The 18,405-nt window shown below is 34.1% G+C and overlaps 1 protein-coding gene across 1 annotated transcript; it reads left to right on the plus strand.

Annotated features, from left to right (window-relative positions):
• The first annotated feature begins 5,085 nt into the window (after positions 1-5,085).
• On the plus strand, positions 5,086-17,927 carry LOC137925755 (caspase-1-like). Its single transcript, XM_068769224.1, has 5 exons — positions 5,086-5,733; positions 8,694-8,872; positions 12,937-13,091; positions 15,403-15,783; positions 17,714-17,927. Exons 1-5 carry the CDS (start codon positions 5,184-5,186, stop codon positions 17,925-17,927), a joined length of 1,479 nt encoding a protein of 492 aa, XP_068625325.1. The 5' UTR covers positions 5,086-5,183.
• The last annotated feature ends 478 nt before the right edge of the window (positions 17,928-18,405 follow it).

Genomic DNA, 18,405 nt, shown 5'->3' on the forward strand with positions numbered 1-18,405 from the left:
CCGTAACTACTACATATGCATTTAACAGCGTAGATGTGCAAATGTGACGTCATTTAATCACACGATATTATAAAATCTTAAAAGGCAACAATAGACTTTATCAGGTTACAATAAAGTGCTTATTAAGTTGCAAATATAGAGCATAATGTGCTATGAAACATACAAGCATGTCATACTTGCCATGGAATCTAAGCTTTTGACCATAATACAAATATAAAAATTATATAAAATTTATAAATTTGTATAATTTGGACGACTTATTTAAATTATATTATATGTTGCTTGAAATTGTAACGATTGTGCCCGAAATATAATACAAAAAGGAGTATATTTATTATAGAAATAAAAAATGTTGCCATGCTTATTTAGAGAAATGATGGTAATTATTTTAATATATGTCTAATTTATCATTAATAAAGACTTCGTTTCCGGGTTGACAAGTATATAACAAATAGATGTTATATAAACATTTTATATATTAAAAATACATATAGTTAAAGCAAAGTTTGCAGCTTAAGTAAGAGACCTCTCGTTTAGAGAAATCCACAATGTTAAACAAAAAAGCTGGAAGGTGACATGATTTAAAATGGTCTTTTTACCTTTGAGAGTGGTTTAATTTATAACTTTAATTATGGAGAAGACAAATGCTTAAATAAGTCATATAAAATTTTGGTAATTTAAGTATAGGTGTTTTCTTTTATGTAATTCTAAGATAAAATATATTGTTTATCAAACAAAAATAGTTTTTATCGTTATCTGTGAAAAGAGTTTCTGCTAAATTTTTGGTTTCTGAAATACAAAATACAACGCCATATTACACAATTATCCACCTTAAAAATTGTATATTATTCAAATACAAATGTTTTTAATTTCAAAGTTTCATATTTCTTTAAAATTCACAGTTAAACAGTGCGTTTTTACAGCACCTTTTAAACTCGACACTGTTGTAGATAAGGCATTACTGTTTGTAGGTAATAGATGTCGCTGTATTACCAACCATATTTTACTGAATAAATTAACGATTTGCTAAAAGCGCATTAGCCCGTTTATTTTTTGCTACTGAAAAATTGTTTTTAAATATGTTGAATCGCAGTTAAGAAATTTATTTATAATTGTTTTAATAAATAAATTAAAAAATACTGCATCTAAATTTAGCTAAATAATGTCAATCTTTTAATATAAAACGTTATAATATCGGAGAGGAGAATGGAGAAGGCATGACCAAATCCGAAGATTGGCTAGTTGAATAGACAGATCACAGTGTACGAGGGCGTAAGGTACTTTAAGTTTTGGAGTGGATGCATTGGACTAGCGAACGCAGGGTAGGTCTTCCATAGACAGACAAACTCAAGGTCATAGGAAGATGTTGGACGCTGTTCTCTTCCAATAGGTCCCGTTATAAAACTATGCAGATGACCTATGTCCAGCTGTGGACTTTTTATTGCTTCAATAATGTTGATATTGATATTTAAAAAAAAACTATATATTTTTTGATACGTAAAAAATTTATTTTATTTATTTTGTACAATTTTGAGAGTAATCTTGAATCGTTACTTGCAAAATTTAAGATATGACTTTTAACTGCGCAATAAATAAAGACGCGATCATTTTATTTAGAAATGCTGCAACAAGTGAAATTATTTTTCTAATTATATTTACCAAGCATGAAGACTCGATGGACCACGAAACCCAATCTTATTGAGGAAAAAGTATCGAAAGTGCATAAATCAGAACATTCTCGTATTTGCAAATTTTCTGCTAATAGTAAATAAACTAGATTCTGTTAAAATCAACAGATAATTTAAGTTGGTCATAGAAAATAATTGTATTGCAGTTGAGTTTTTTAAACCCTCGTAATTGAAGTCTCTGGCAGTTAACCACAGCGATTGATTTGGGCCATAGGAAAATGCTCAATTAGCTTCAAGTTTGAAATATTATTAAGCATTTTTATCCATAAGTATAGACATGCATTATGGTTTTATTTTCGATTATTTGCTGTTAGTAAATTTTTTTAAAAAATATTATTATTTAATATGAAACTACAAAAAACTATATAAATAGATTTTAAATTAACTATAAGAGAACGACTTTGAAACATCAAAGAAACGTAGGGAATCGAAAAATATGCGCCTACTAACACCTAATAGTAATTAAACAGGAGATAACTTTTGCATAATTTTGACGTTCCTGTTTATAAGTTGCTAGTTTATAATTTCGGTGGAGTGGCGTACCTAGGGGGTTGCGGTCCGCACCGGGCGGCACTTTCCTTGGGGCGGCATTTTTTATATTTACTTATAGTTGTAAAAAACAACTTACTCATTTCATATTTATTTTCTTTCTTGAATCATAAATTAAAATTCTGTTCCCAACATTGTAATTTTGTTAAGAATTTTTTTAACAATTTAAATCAGTGTCGCTAGTTGCGAAAGAAGCTTCTCAAAATTGAAGTTGATAAAAAATTATCTTCGTTCTACAATGAGTCAATTAAGACTACAAAATCTTGCAATATTGTCAATAGAACAAGAAATTACAAATAATATAAATTTTGAGAGCATTATACACGATTTTTCTAGTATGAAAGCTAGAAGAGTAGATATTATATAAATATGTTTAAGAGTGCACACAAAGATGTCTAAAAAAATTACTCTATGTATTAATTAATATCGAATTAATAACTATAATTTGTTTATGTGTATTAATTTATAAAAACCACTATTTGATTGACTTATAATAGAAAGGGCGGCAAACTGGAGATCGCCCCGGGCGGCAAAAGTTCTTGGTACGCCACTGTTTCGGTATAAATACATATTTATTTAAATTTACTTTATTCAGTTTCATTTTATTATATATAAAAACATAATCAAAATTTTGTCCTGCACGCAATTTTGTATTACAAAAACTCAAGTTTTTCAACACTAAACTGATTCATGTGGAGAGTTTTATATTATTAGTAGAAATCGTTTGCACGCCAGAAATAAATAAATCACAATAATAAAACGTATTATTGCATTGTTGTTATCACAAAATTGATTGACAGAATAGTGTCAATCAAACTGTCAAATAGAAAACGTAACAAATGTGTAACGTGAACTGAAATTAAGAATGACACATTGAAAAAAAAAGTGTTTATATGATTATAACCAAACTCGCGTGTTCTAAATTCAAATTTGTACAACGCAAATAAGCCAAACGATACTCCCGACTCCGGAGCGATTCTGAGCTCCTGTTAGAAAAAAAAAAGTGTTTATATGATTATAACCAAACTCGCGTGTTCTAAATTCAAATTTGTACAACGCAAATAAGCCAAACGATACTCCCGACTCCGGAGCGATTCTGAGCTCCTGTTAGAAAAAAAAAAGATTAATGAAGACAGCATCGGCCCACTGATAAACAGTTACGAAGGCGGGCCTGCCTTCCCCAAATATTGCAGAGCCATCATTGAGGACGTAATTAATGAAATTAAAGTAATAGAAAACATAAAACACTAACGTGAAATAAATGAACCTAAAATAAATGAAACAGAAATTTATTTAAACATGCAAAAACTGTTTAAAAATGAAAGTAAGCGTTAATTAAAGATGTTATACATTATAAATGTTGTTATACATTATATTGTAATTCCTTGTCCCATAAATATGATAGGTAAGAACGAGAGGCCCACGATAGCGGGGGCCATAAATGAAAAAAAAGTTACTCCCGATTAGGGCGTTGTTGCATTCAGTTTAAAATGATTTTCATATCATTTGTCGTTTTTTAATCTCTCGATTATTTACCCTCATTGCGCATGACTTCCATTTTTAAACATCGGGCTTCTCCCATAAATTTACAATAACAAAGAAAGGAAACGGCCTGTATCTGCTTCTTTACCTATTCACTTTTTGAATAAACGTTCTGCGCTTCGTTTACCTGTGGTCCAGTGCTCGAGAACTTTAGGACTTTTGCGACAATTTGTTATGAGTGCTAAGTAGCCTGCTCACTGTCACTTAAACTTGCCTTTGTTTAGCTACGACAGTTACTTCAGTTCGTCTACATATCTCCTGTCCTAATTCTATCTTGTAAAGAAATTCCGAGTATAGTCCTGTTCATGACTGAAGCGGCTTTAAGATCGCTGAATATCGATGAAGTTCCACAAAGCCTAACATAGGAGGAGCGACTGGGAGCTTGCTAGTAGGACCCAAAGAGGGAGACCACGTTTCTTTGATGTCATCATGCTATTTACTGCTATGTCATCATTGTTAAAACACATGGTTGTTAACCTTCGTCTAAATATTGGTAGATATTTTTTCTTTTTTTTCGGCCTCCGTTATTGGGAGCCTCTCGTACCCCTTATCTTGTGTGGGACAGGGACTATTCAACATTATTACATTTTTTCACACATTTTTTTATTTTCATTATCGTCTTTCATACATCGTGTGATCTTTCGTTCATTTCATTATAGCCACAATTCTTCTGTCTTTCCCTTTCGCTCTGTAACGTCTTTCATACATCCCTCATTACTCTTTTACAGCTTTATTATTTTATTTTATATAGGATTATTACAATATTACTTTGTTTTACATTATTTTTCATTTATTTTTTTATTTTTGTTGTGTACATTTTTATTAACTTTTATTACTATTTATTACTTTACTTATTATTTTTCTACAGAGTAGGAGGAACTCTTCTTCGGTTTTTTCTTCTCTTATCAGGGAGGCTATTGATTCCTCCCTGATTTTCACACGAGACCGGCACTCGAAGTCAAACCGGAGTCCCCCGAATGCGGGACGTTGGGCCACAAGGTGGATCACGGTCTGGTCCACGCCCGGTTCACAGAAGCACGAGGGTCCTTCTTGAGCTTGAACCTGTGGAGGTACTCAGAGAACCCCCCGTGCCCCGTGAAGAGCTGGGCCGAGACCTCGTCCATCTCGACACTGCGGAGCACGCGGAATGCTGAAATGGCGCCCGGGAAAAATATCCTCGACTGGTGGATATTAGATGCGAAGATTATTTATAATATTTAACCGGAAAATGTATATAATGCGAATAAATATAATTCGAAAGTACCTCGACGCATTATCATTTCAGCGCTTGTCGTCAAATCGATTAGATAAGAAATAAAGAAATCAATTGACGCTTGTTACAGGATCAGTGTTTTAACAAACGCGCGTGGAATTTGTGATATTAAATATTTTGTTTAAATAAAAATGAACCGCAGAGGCAAAAATCGCAAAGGTTACAATGGTTTTAACACAAACCAGACTCCTGAAGATAATTGTGTAAATATGGAAATGATTGTTGATAGAAATGAAAGATCTGAAAACGAAGATACAGATTCACAACAAACAGACGATGTCAGTGATTCGAACGGTGACGCTAGAGATTATGAAGTAATGGATACGACAGATCGTACTGGAGGTATATCTCTTGATGGAATAATGGTATCACCTCCACAGATATTAGAACCTGAGACATACGATAAAAAAGAAGTAGATTTCGTTATAGAAAAGGAGGAAGTTAAATATGAAGATTATAACAGAAGAGCATTGTCTAAGTTCGCGACTACGTACGAACTAGAGAAGTTCGATAAGAATTGCCTCATAATTTTCAATCAGGAGAATGTAGACGGCTTTAATCCTCGATATGGTACGGAAAAAGATGTGCAATCATTAACAAGTACATTTTCCGATTTCGGATTCGAAGTGACCGAACACAAAGATTTCACAAAGGACGAAGTATTCAAGGAATTAAAATTATGTACGTAGCTTTCTTTATTTATTGTTATCCTTATAGGTGGAGCGATATGTAAATAAATTATGTCAATCTTATATAGCTTTATCAGGGTGAATATATCAGGGGTACCGGAAAGTAATGTCGTTTCTGTCGACATTTTTCACAGAAAAACCGATTGATTTTTACTGCTGTAGCATTGAAAATTTGTATACTAGACGGCAAAAAGTTGTTGATAATGATGGTGAATATATTGTTGATTAGAAATAAAAACTCATTAAAAATGTAGTCGAGTGAATTTAACTTAAGAAAGCGACATTACTGTCTGGCCCCCCTAATACATATTAAAATTAATTATTACTTTTTTTATCTATTTGCCCTCTGTAGACTTTATAAAATTATACAGTGTGATTGGAAATAGGTGTAAAATATTTTAATCTTTTTGCCTATAAAGCTTTAACACCTACATAGTACAACAACACATACATCTTATGTAGTGCTTTACTATATTTACGAAACAACTTATCACAGCGTTCTTCTTTTTCTCAGCTGATGGACGCCCTCTATTGAATTTAACTTAAGAAAGCGACATTACTTTCCAGATCCCCTAATATATCTCATTAAAAAAGCTGTATACCTTTTAAATCTACTTCCATTTTCAATTATAGTTACCACTCATATATAAACTTTATATTAACATGCTTATGATCATATATTTCGTCATCATATCAATCAAATATTTTAAATAAGAAGCTAGAAATAATTACATCTATATCAATTTTTAATCACAGTGTAACTTAGTCTGAATTTTACTCTTTGCATTGTTATATTCACTTCCAGAAAGTTCTGTTTATTTTATTATGTATATTTTATTTGCAGTTGGTAGTGTGTGTTGCGATTACAAAAAAAATACATTGAATTTTAGATAATGTGTACATATTAATTGACAGCGCATGTGCTATGCATTCACTGCTTAAAATACATTTTCATCTATAAACAATCTACCTATATCTACATGAAAGTATTTCTTTGGTTTAAAAATTGTTAAAAATATTCCGAAAAGTTATTAAGATATCACACGATATTGCACGATAATCTTGTTCATATTTATTGTATAGTTATTAATTACGTATATTGGCTATCGTTATGAATCGTTCTTGAAAAAGAGATATTTAATATGAATCGAAAGGAAACGTACAAAGCAAATGGCCGCCATTTTGAATTTTATTTTTAACACAGAATAAAAATCATTTACTATAAGATTTTATCGTCGTCAATAGACGTACTAATAAGAACTGTCGCAAATAGATTTTAGTCATATTAAAATTATGAAGAGAAAAAGGAAAAAGGCATATTCAAATTGTTAATAAAAAAATTCTTCACTTGCCGTGGCGTATGTTTTGTAATTTATTTACTAGTTCGTTACATGCTATATTATTGTATTAATTGAGACACAGATTTTTATATATTTTTATTGTTTTTATTCTATATTTACAATAAGAAAAGCTTTCTGCATTATATGCAGAGTGACTTTTATTAGGTTTTATCTTTAAAGTAGTATAGGCAATTTCGTCTAAATTCAAAAGCAAATAAATTCTTTATGGGTCTACGTGTACGCATAAATAATAAAGTTCCACAACCTGTCTTAGACTCTTAGACATTCCGTTTCTTTCAAACTATACACGTAATTTTCAAAAATCTTTTCAAGTTTTTATTCGTTAAAATCTTCTGAAAGAGCTTATGAAGTTATTTAATAAGGTGTTTCTAAAACCGAAATTGTAGTAAATGAAAATTCTTATTTATTTCTCTATATTAAATTCGTGTCAACACGCAAGGTCAATAAACTTATTGTTCTTTAACCTATTTATGTTTTAAATCGCCCATGGGTTCGAGATACTCAAGTTTATAAACATTTCTTTTTTAATATTCGCTCTTCGTACTTTTGTGTAAGTCGGTTCCTTAAGTATAATTTTTTTGTCTTCTCTTGCTTTAGACCTACAAAACAACAAGATACATCCAAAACTTACAGTGTTAAAAGGCCGAAAAGTCTATATATATATATATATATATATATATATATATATATATATATATATATATATATATATATATATATATATATATATCCTGAATAGAAATCTTTCACTGTTGTCGCTGTCAGGCTATGGAATGAACTTCCAGAACCAAAAGATTGGCTTTACCGATTTTACTCGTGTTTTTCCAAATTTTTATAATTTTCCTAATACTATAAGAGGTTTTATGGAATAAAATTAAAAACATGCGCCGAAACTGCAAAAAGTTGACAACACCTAATGGACATCGAATCTTCGCTTATTTTACGGTTCAATTTAACCTAAGTAGAATTTTTTTGGTAGTTACCTATGTAAGGTTTTATAACATACATGTGTAATTATCATATAATGAATTTAGCAAGCTTATTAAACTAAAAAAATATTATATGATAGTGTTAAAGGTTTTCCAAGTGATAACAAATCATGGCAATAAATTAATTTAACTGCATTACGGATATAGTTATCACATTTTTTTTACTTATTTTCCACATATATAATCTTTTTACTACATGCTTATGACCATATTTACGTTACATATATATACCAAAATTACATGTTATAACATTTTGTCTGTCTGTCTGTTTGTTCCCGCTAATCTATGAAATGGCTGAACCGATTTTGATGGGACATATACTAGCAGGTTGCTGATGTAACAAGAAGTAACTTAAGCTAGTTTAGAAAAATTCTTAAACGAGAAAAAATTAAAAAAATATTTTTTCATTAAATTCCACGTTGACGAAGACACGGGCAAAGCTAATATACAATTTAAATTAGGCTCGTTTATAACATTTTTTATTCTCGTTTCTTAATTAATCTCTGAAATGGCTAGAACGATCTTTTGTTGTGTTACCTGTCAAAATGTTCTTATTTTAAAAAAAGAAGAGTAATATTCAAATTATATCTTTTTCTTTGCAGTCAGTGAAAGAGACTTCACAGATTATGGCTGCATTGCAGTGGCCATTCTCACGCACGGCACGTACCAGGGCATGCTGTGGGCGAAAGACCAGAAGTACAATGAAGTTGAAGTAATAAATCACTTCAAGGCGTACGAAAAGCCAACTCTGGTTACTAAGCCGAAGCTTCTCATTATTCAGGTAATGAGATATATTTCTTCTTCCCTTTTTTATCTTCATTACATTTCGAGTAAATCTGGAAATCTTTGGGAACGGAACAAATGAACTGCTACTCTGCTACCTTTTCTTCTGCTTGTAGCAGTTTTGTTAGACCATGAAGGAGATGATAGATCCCTGGGTTTCTACTTCGGTAAATATGCCTGTACACAAAATACTCTGTTAAGACACGGTTATATGACAATTATACCCACTAAAACAGTCTCGGTGATCATTCTTCTTCACCTTCGGACCGGCAAGTATAGATTAGAACGTCCAGTCATCACAAGGTAGAAATCTTTATGGGTGGACTATGTTCTGGACTTTGTTTGGCTTTCTAAGTTTATCTATAACAACGAGCATATATAAGCATGTTGGCTGTAAGAGTCAAGATAGAGTAAAAAGGTGTAGGAGTTTGGTAGCAAATTGTTCATGTTTTACTTCTTTTTGTGATACACGATATATTTTTGCATCACATTTATAAGGCGTCTGTTCGAACGAAATATTTGGTCTTAATCAAACCACCTTAGTGTCTAATTCTGGTCCGAAGTATCCTTGTGTTATAACAATACATCATTATCGCCATCATTTTAGCTGGATTATGTCAACAGCTGGAAATAGGCCTCCCTCTTAATTTATCAAAAGGAGCCGTTGGAAGCAGATTACGTCCAACGTCTTCGGATACCTTTAAGAAAGTCGTGCCCACTTCGTGGACGTCTTACGTTGTGGTTGCCGATCCGTGGTCTCAACACCGAAACCTGAAGGTTTCTGCAGTGATCAGATCTGCTCGCTAACCTCAACCCACTGCCACTTAATCTTGCTAATCCGCTGGGATATACTTCGCAGAGCTGCCACAAGAATATACACATCTAAAACTGTCTAAAAACATTTTGCCTAAAAATTTAAAAATTATTGTATAAAGTATTTTCATTTAGACTTCATATACTAAACATTAGTCAACCTACCGATAGCATTATCTGCAAGTTCACCATTTAGGAAGTGTAGACATATATTAATAAAGAAGGAGAAATGAATAACAGATAATGATTTATTTAATACTCTTTGCAAGTGCTAGTCAGGAGTGAACATATCAGTTGTGTCTTATTTCGCGTGAATCTGTGGTGTCATTATAGTGAAAATTAAAAAAAGTAAGTGTTGAATAGATCATCAAACGACGCAAATATATTTTAAATTTCGAATAAAATAGTCGAAAAAAAAGTATAAGAACCAGTCAAGAAATTAAATGCTCTTAACGCCAGAGTAACTATCATCATATATTTATGTTAAAATAGAAAGCTAAAAAGCGAATGAAGAAGGCAAAGCTATTTTTTCTCCAGATATGTCTTGGTCAAGTTAAAGAACTAAAATGAGATATCACAAATAATACGGGGCGATCATCTACTGCCTATTGGGATTCATGTGACATTAATAATGAAATAAATCGTAAAATAGCCTCATCATCTTTATTGAACCTTTAAGGAGGTTCTATAACTTAGTTAAAAAGAGTAGAAAAAGTAAACTCGAACTCTAATAAGGAATGATTATATTGACATAGTTACATGGCTATTTATATGGCATGGTTGCTACAGTCGTGTGGAGCATGAGTGGCTCGTAACGGCGACAATTTAGCCCGTGCTGTTGCAATTTAGGTGTTACAAGTGTATTATCAATCTGGACTCATGGTTTAGCAGTTGGATAATAATTTATTTAAGTTCAACCGTGGAAACCAGGCCTTTGTGATGTAAATAATGAAGTATCGTGCAAAATTCTCGCACTCTTAACGTCGAACCAAGACACATTATAAGACTGCTTCGCGAAGATGTTGGGGAAGACGCGTCGCAAATAAAGTTATTATTTACGATAAATGGATGTCAGCAACTCTATGAATGACTTCAAAGAGCTCAGAAATAACTCTAACTATTGGCGCCAATGAGAACAAAAACAAAAACCGAATGCACATCATCATGGTTGCTTCACAGAAAATTGAACATCCAATGAAATTTTGCGGTAAATGCTTTGCGAATCAAACCGGACCCGTGCGTCAAAACTGGAGAAGATCGTCGTCTAAGAATATCACAGCAAATCTTCCTCGATCATTAGTTGATAGATTTCGAAGGCGCCGTCGACAGAACGAGTTCTTTGAAGCTGATAAATCGAAACACAATGTAAGTTGAAAGGGTATTGATGCTTGAACAAACGCCACACACTGGTTAGTTATCTGAAGTAGGTGACAGCGTGATTTTGTCTACATAAAACTATTCTATGGAAAATATTTACAATGTCTAATGCAGCTGGAATTTCAAATGTCTATAAATAAATTACAAGGGTAGTTGTTGAGTATCTGTGGCATCGATTTTGTTTTTATATGTGACCAGTTGTATGTTGTCTATCTCTGTGTGGGAATTACATTCCATGGAGTTGCAGTAACAATTTTTATTTACGAGTCAAACAACAAGTGTTGCATTAATAAAAATAAACACTATGTTTCCAAAATAATGTTTTTTTTTTTAAATTTCTTAAATCATAAATTGATTATTCTTAGGTGTTTACTTTTTTTTAATAGATTGTCAAAGATAATCTGTAATACGACGTCATAGTTGTCAAACGATTGTATTAAAAAAAGAAAGATATAAATGGATATTTCGTTATCTGTGTGAACATTGCAGAATAAGACAAAGGCACTTAAAAAATAAGATAACATCGATGAGTAAACGGAAGTAAGTGGCCTTAAAAACTTGATAGATAATCACATTGATGGCAGCTGGAAATATGCTGTTGAGTCACTTCGGACACCGTGGGTTACAGATGTATTTAAGTTTGATAAGTGTCGATAACGTGTAATGAACTGATGTAAATAAACATTAATTCTCGAAGAATTTATTTAATACAAAGATCTCACTAGTGTAGTTTCCCTTACTTCTGAGCATCGTGGCTCTTTTTGAAAGGTTCATGGGGGCTTGATAGGCAATCTATTCCGTTCTTCGACGATATGTATCGGACCTAATCTGACCAGCGCAAATTCATTCATTTCTTCAAGTTCCTTTTTTGATTATGTCAGTGAAAAATTCAAAAGTCCTTTTTGTAAATATAGAAGGTCAAGCAGACACCACGAGTTCCATCAGTATTTAAGAAAAGGACTAATATATAGCTACTTCCGCTGTGTACCAGTAGTCGTGCAATAAAGTGCACGGCCCGTCAGCTCGCTGATAAATGCGCATGCGGCAAACAATGCGAATTACCCAACTAACTACCACCGCTAATTCACTCAACACGTGTTTCACCCCTCCACGGGGTATCCTCAGGAGTAATGTTACACCGATTACTGCCAAACACTGAATGAGCTCACTCCGTCACCGTTCTGTTATTTCTTTCTTAGGATGTAGTTTTATTTCTTACTTATGATGGACCTTCGCATAGTAACGCCTGAATCTATTAGATATTCCATCAGTATCGCCATATCCAGTATTCATCCTTTTTTGTTGAGGTATAAATATTATAGCAGTTCAACTCCTTGTGGGATCAAAATTCGTATAGATAAATGAAGATATTCGCAGAAGAATCATGGTCACAGATAAAGCTCGAAGATTTGCTTATCGGAAGTGACAGTGGGCGGAAAATAACCGATGGCTGTTGGGGGCGAATGGCTGTCGAGTGGCGATCGCGAGTTGGTAGACGTGACGTCGGTAGACCCTCGCTAGGTGGAGCAACGACGTCGTTAAAGTCACGGGAATTCGTTAGATGCGGGCAGCGCAAGATCTTTGGGGATCGTTGGGGGAGGTAGACCTATATCTTGTAGTAGGCTTCTATTGGCGGCAGATTCGTATCGTAAATTTTACTACAGGACTTTCATATATTCACATCATGATTTTATCCGTAAAACATCCACAGCTGGACAAAGTCCTTCCCCATAGATTTTCTGAAGGACCGCTTGAAAAACTGTAGTGAAGTTCGAGTCAAGAACGAGTTTTTCTCTTTTGATTTTCTATTCAAGAATGATGGTGGGTAAAATCACGGCCCGATTCGTTGTTTTACTCAATTATTTATTTCAGGCATGTCGTGGTAAGGACAGAATGGACGGCGTACAGGTTCTGAAAATGTCGAACATAACGAGGGATTTCGAAGAGTCGCTGGAGCCATACACGCTGCCCGCCGAGTCCGATATGCTGATACTGCACAGTTCGTACATCGGACATGCCTCTCACAGGTAAATCTATGAAATGTATATTTTGCATTAACACGTTCACTGCGGGCCCAATTTTGAAGAACTTTCAGCTGGTGCGGCTGAGGTCGAATCAGCCTCAAGCTGAACTTCCTAGTAGTGCGGTTGAGGCCTTTTCTGCCTCATGTTTCAATAATTTTTTTTACAATATTGAGTCAATGCTTCGCAGACATAAAGAAAGCTATATTTGTTTTCGTCATATCTCATACGGTTGAGTGTAAACAGCCGCCGCACTAGAGAGAAAACACGAGTTTTACGCGCCGCACCAGTGCAAAGTCTACCATGAGGCTGAATCGGCCTCAAGCCGCAGTGAACGTGTTAAGGGCTACTTATGCTTTATTATATATGCGGATTCGAACACAGTAAATGTTTCCGAAATGAAAGTTTTATTTTCGTTAATACTGTACATTAACAAATATAATGCAAGTAAACAAATTAAAGCATTTAACTCATATTACTTAGTTTTAACATTAATTCTCAAGTAGTTTTTACAGGTTAGGAAAAAAATACAAAATTTGTTTCACACAAGACACTTACATATTAACACTTTGACATTGATAGTTAAGAAGTTATGAAATTATAGATAATACAAATATATATTTATTATCGAAAGTATATTTTCCTTTATAACAGGTTGTCAAATATCTCCCTTCCGCTTTTTTGCTCTTTATTCAATGCTTTATAAAAATTGTTAGAGTGATCGGATTTAGTTCAAATATGCGCCGTTTTGTTCGATAATCTGTTTCCATCTAGACGGCAACTTCATAATACCTCCCTAGTAGAAGCCCCCCTCCTTATTTGCGAAGAACTCGGACAGCCACTTTTCACAAACCTCTTTTGAGTTCAACTTTACACCACCAAGGGCGTTCGCCATGGACAGGAACAGGTGGTAATCACTTGGCGCTATGTCCGGGCTATATAGTGGATGTGATAAAACCTCCCATCCGAGCTCCCGTAGCTTCTGACGAGTCATCAACGAAGTGTGTGGTCTGGCGTTGTCCTGGTGGAACACTACACCCTTCCTGTTGGCCAATTTTGGACGCTTCTGGTCGATCGCCTGCTTCAAGCGGTCCAGTTGTTCGCAGTAGATGGTAGAATTAAGCGTCTGGCCATATGGGAGCAGCTCATAGTGGATGATTCTCTTCCAATCCCACCAAACACACAGCAAAACCTTCCTGGCCGTCAATCCCGGCTTGGCCACTGTTTGGGACTATTCACCGGCCTTCGACCACGACCGTTTTCGCTTGATATTGTCGTATGTGATCCATTTTTCGTCGCCAGTCACCATCCGCTTCAAGAATGGGTCGAGTTCGTTCCGTTTCAGCAGCATATCGCAGGCGTTGATTCGGTCCAGAAGGTTTTTTTGCGTCAAATCATGCGGCACCCAAACATCAAGCTTTTTTTGTATCCAGCCTTCTGCAGATGGTTTAAAATGGTTTGGTGACTAACTCCCATTTCCTGGGCGATGTCACGAGATGCCACATGCCGGTCTAACTCGATGTAGTCCATGATTTCATCGGTATTTGTCGTCACAGGTCTTCCGTCGGCTGGCTTATCCATGGTGTCGTTTTCGCCGGCTCTGAATCGTCGAAACCATTCCTCCGCGGTTCAAAGTGATAGAGTACCATCCCCCAAAACACCATTAATCTCACGGAACGTTTCTCTAGCGGATTTGTCTTTAACGAAGGAAAACTTTAAAATAGCGCGAATTTCGGCGTTAGTGAACTCCATGTTTACACGTCTATAACTGTTGAACGCAATATCCAAACTAATCATGCATAGCGTCGTTTTGTAGGTTATGTCAAGACCTTTCAAATTATGTATAGTATTGCCAGATACGAGCTCTGTAGCGCTTTGTACATAGCCGCGAAATTCAAAAGACAAAAAGGTGGAAGGGAGATATTTGACAACCTTTTATATACATATACAACTATATATACATATATATATATATATATATATATATATATATATATATATATGTATGTGTATATATACACACAGTCATAACGATATCTCTGGAAATGTTGATGAGTAGAAGTTCGCTAAGAACTAAGGAGTTGACAAGGCGTTCATTATAAAAATTATGTTCGGTGAGAACATTTTTTGGCGTTTTATATATAACCAGGAGTGGATTTTATGAAATTGCACGCGTAACAGCCAGTATGGATCACGTAAAGCAGGTCGGGGATAGCTAGTTGTTTATATAGTATTAAGAATTAATATACAGGAGTAGTAATCAAGCAGTATAACGTCCACTTAAACAAAAATAAATTAAATGAGTTAAAATTTCCAGGGATGAAGTGGTCGGATCGTGGTTTATACAGACGCTATGTCTTAAGATCAACCAACTAGCTTCGAGCCACGACTTCGAATCCATCGTGACTGAAGTGAAGAGAGAGGTGGCGATCGAAAAATGTCACGAAGACTGCAATAGACGAACCTACGAAACGGACATCAACAAACAGATGCCCGTCACAACATCTACCCTGATAAGGAAACTATATCTTAAGAAATATGGTGATAAGTCCGTATATCTGACGACGTCGTACAACGATGGACAGGTCTCGAGAAACGAGGTTCTGGACAATAGCGCTCCAAGTACACCCATGGCAGTTCATTTCGGCCAGTGCTCCTGTTTCTTGGATTATTTCACTTACATTCGGCAATGTTTATGGTAATATTAATACTTAAGATTTAACTACTTAATAAGTTTAAGCGCAAAGATATTACTTTACTTTATATCGTGAACATTATTTCACAACATCATTGCAAAATTATTACATATACATATTTCAACACATGTGACTTGAATAGCTCTGCATATCTCTTCATTATTTTAGGCACAAGCCTCCGCCATAGGTTTTTAATAAGACCAGTTGGCCTTCATTTAGCGACCATACAAGATCATCTGTCCATCTTGTTGGATGTATGGGGTATCATCTTCTGCTTCGGTGCAATGGAACAAGGATACTAGATGCCGACTTGTGTAATGTTTCATAAACCCACAATTAAAAATAGAACAGCTCAATATTTCCGATGCGCGTGAAGGAGAAACATCAGGAACGTTTAGCTTCGCATTTTAGAACGTTCAATGTTAAGTGGGTAAGAGAGTCGTCACCAGTGGCGTAGCTATGGTATTTGGGGCCTGGGGCAGATTGGGGCTTGGTGCCCCCCCCCCCCCCTCCTAAAGAGTCTAAATAATTTCAAAATTCAGAACAGAATGTAGTTAATATATATTTTTTTGGTTCAAAATAATAATAGATATATATAAAATAACATTAAATCTTAATAAAATTTATTGGGAAAATTTAAAAACGAACATTCCTCGCTTTTTGGCCTGCAAAGTCATTAATCACATTTTCAAAATCAATAGTGTCGACTAGTTCATGTTCTATTGACATTATTGTAAGATTATTTAATATATTTATCATTAAATAATCTTGCAATAATGTAATAATTTATTATTTTGTCATTTAGGGCCCTATTAAAAAACACTATTTACTTTAAATTATGGTTTTCATTTTTCTTTTAACATTTCATTATTCATCATTGAAAAAAAAAATAAAAAAAAATTATTTTCAACTTTGGTGCCCCCCCTGCTTGTGGTGCCTGGTGCGGCCGCCCCGCTCGCCACCCCCTAGCTACGCCACTGGTCGTCACAGATGTTCTACGCTGCGCTTGCCGATTCGTCATCTCCCCTCTAGAACCTCTAGGCTCTAGCGGTTATTCTTCCTACAGGCTGTGTGGGCTGCCCACGGCCACTTCGCATTGCTAATCCACTGGGCTATGTCGTTTACTTACGGTCGATTATACATATCCTTAATCCTGAATCGATCTCCTAGAAGAAAGATTCTCTGAGAGATTGTGAGCTTGCTAATGTAGCCAGACGTAAGAGGCCACATTTCTGTACCATATGTCATCATTGGTAAAATAAATTGTTTGTAGATTTGTTTTTAAGCACTGAAGGATAATGGATTAAGATTTAAATTAATACTTTTAAGTCAAAAGACGTGTTAGTTCATATACAACAACACATTTACAATAATTTAAAAAAAATATAGAATTTTTATTACGGGAACCGGAAAGTAATGTCGCTAGATGGAGTTATTTTCACACGGCTACATTTTTAACAAGTTTTTATTACTAATCAATAATATTTCTTTCACCTTCGTTATCAACAACCTTTTGCCATCTAGTAATTATTTATTCTACGAATTTTCAATGTCGGAGTGGTAAAAATCAATCGGTTTTTAAAATATGTCGACAGAAACGATATTACTTTCCGGTCCCTCTAATATATTTAAATACGTATATGCCCATTCATGCATGCTACGTGCAAGTCTGACATTAATCATAGTAATCACTTCATTAATTTAAATTAAATAAGTTTTTTTTTTATTTTGTACATTTTAAGACTAGTAACATCGCTATCAATGGAAGATAATCCCAACACTTTTTTTACATACACCGATTTTTAAGAAAAGTGTTATATGTTTTCTGATTTTCTCGCAATTTCCATGTTCGATTTTCATAAAAACCTAACCTAAACTTTCACGTCATTAGTATGAAAATAAAATGGTATAGGTTTTTAATTTTCATTTCAGTCAACATTTGGAAAAGAATCCACACGACGCCATCGCAAAAAATTATTTACAAATATGCGAAACATTAAACGACAGCACCGAGTTTTACACCACAAAAAAAACAATTTCGAAGATAATATCGGATTATATGAACCATTGTGCAAAGGAAATCTGCTGCTATAAGTATTTATATCTTTATAATCATAAGATTAACGAAAATGAAATAAATAATTAATAAATGTAATTTTTTTTATTATCGAAACCACGTATGTTATCGTCCCAGTTGATAACTCAACTCACTTTTAAGACCGACAATCAAGGAGAAAAACTTTCCGTGACAAAATTGTATAAAATAAAAATTAAAAATAAATAAATAGTGTTTATAAATAAGATGTAAAAGAAAGACACTAGTGAAATAGTGACTGAGGCTGTGATATAATTGTATTGTGATTTTTAAAAATAAAAAGATGTAATACCTTAAGAATAATGGTGAAGAATGAAAGATGGTTGAATAAATGTAAAGAATGTTATAATTTGTGTAGCAAGAAAGATGAAGAATAAGAGAAAAATTGTGAAGCATGGAAGGAGAAAATAAAATAAAAATTTAAGCCCGAAAAATTATTACGCCTTTGTTAAGCAAGTCACTATTCTACATGTTCCGCTGCACCTGCGACACTCCATACAGGTCAACGGGTTATACACAACAGAAAGAA

This window comes from Battus philenor, unplaced genomic scaffold, assembly GCF_028537555.1.
Source record: "Battus philenor isolate CCGP_79_NKW_IND1 unplaced genomic scaffold, ilBatPhil1.0.hap1 SCAF_27, whole genome shotgun sequence".
In the NCBI taxonomy this organism is placed as follows: domain Eukaryota; kingdom Metazoa; phylum Arthropoda; class Insecta; order Lepidoptera; family Papilionidae; genus Battus; species Battus philenor.

Coding starts and splice junctions, on each gene's coding strand:
- LOC137925755 (XM_068769224.1), top strand. CDS start 5,184: ATGAACCGCAGAGGCAAAAATCGCAAAGGTTACAATGGTTTTAACACA. Junction 8,873..12,936: donor CGAAGCTTCTCATTATTCAG/GTAATGAGATAT, acceptor TATTTATTTCAG/GCATGTCGTGGTAAGGACAG. Junction 15,784..17,713: donor TACATTCGGCAATGTTTATG/GTAATATTAATA, acceptor TTTTCATTTCAG/TCAACATTTGGAAAAGAATC.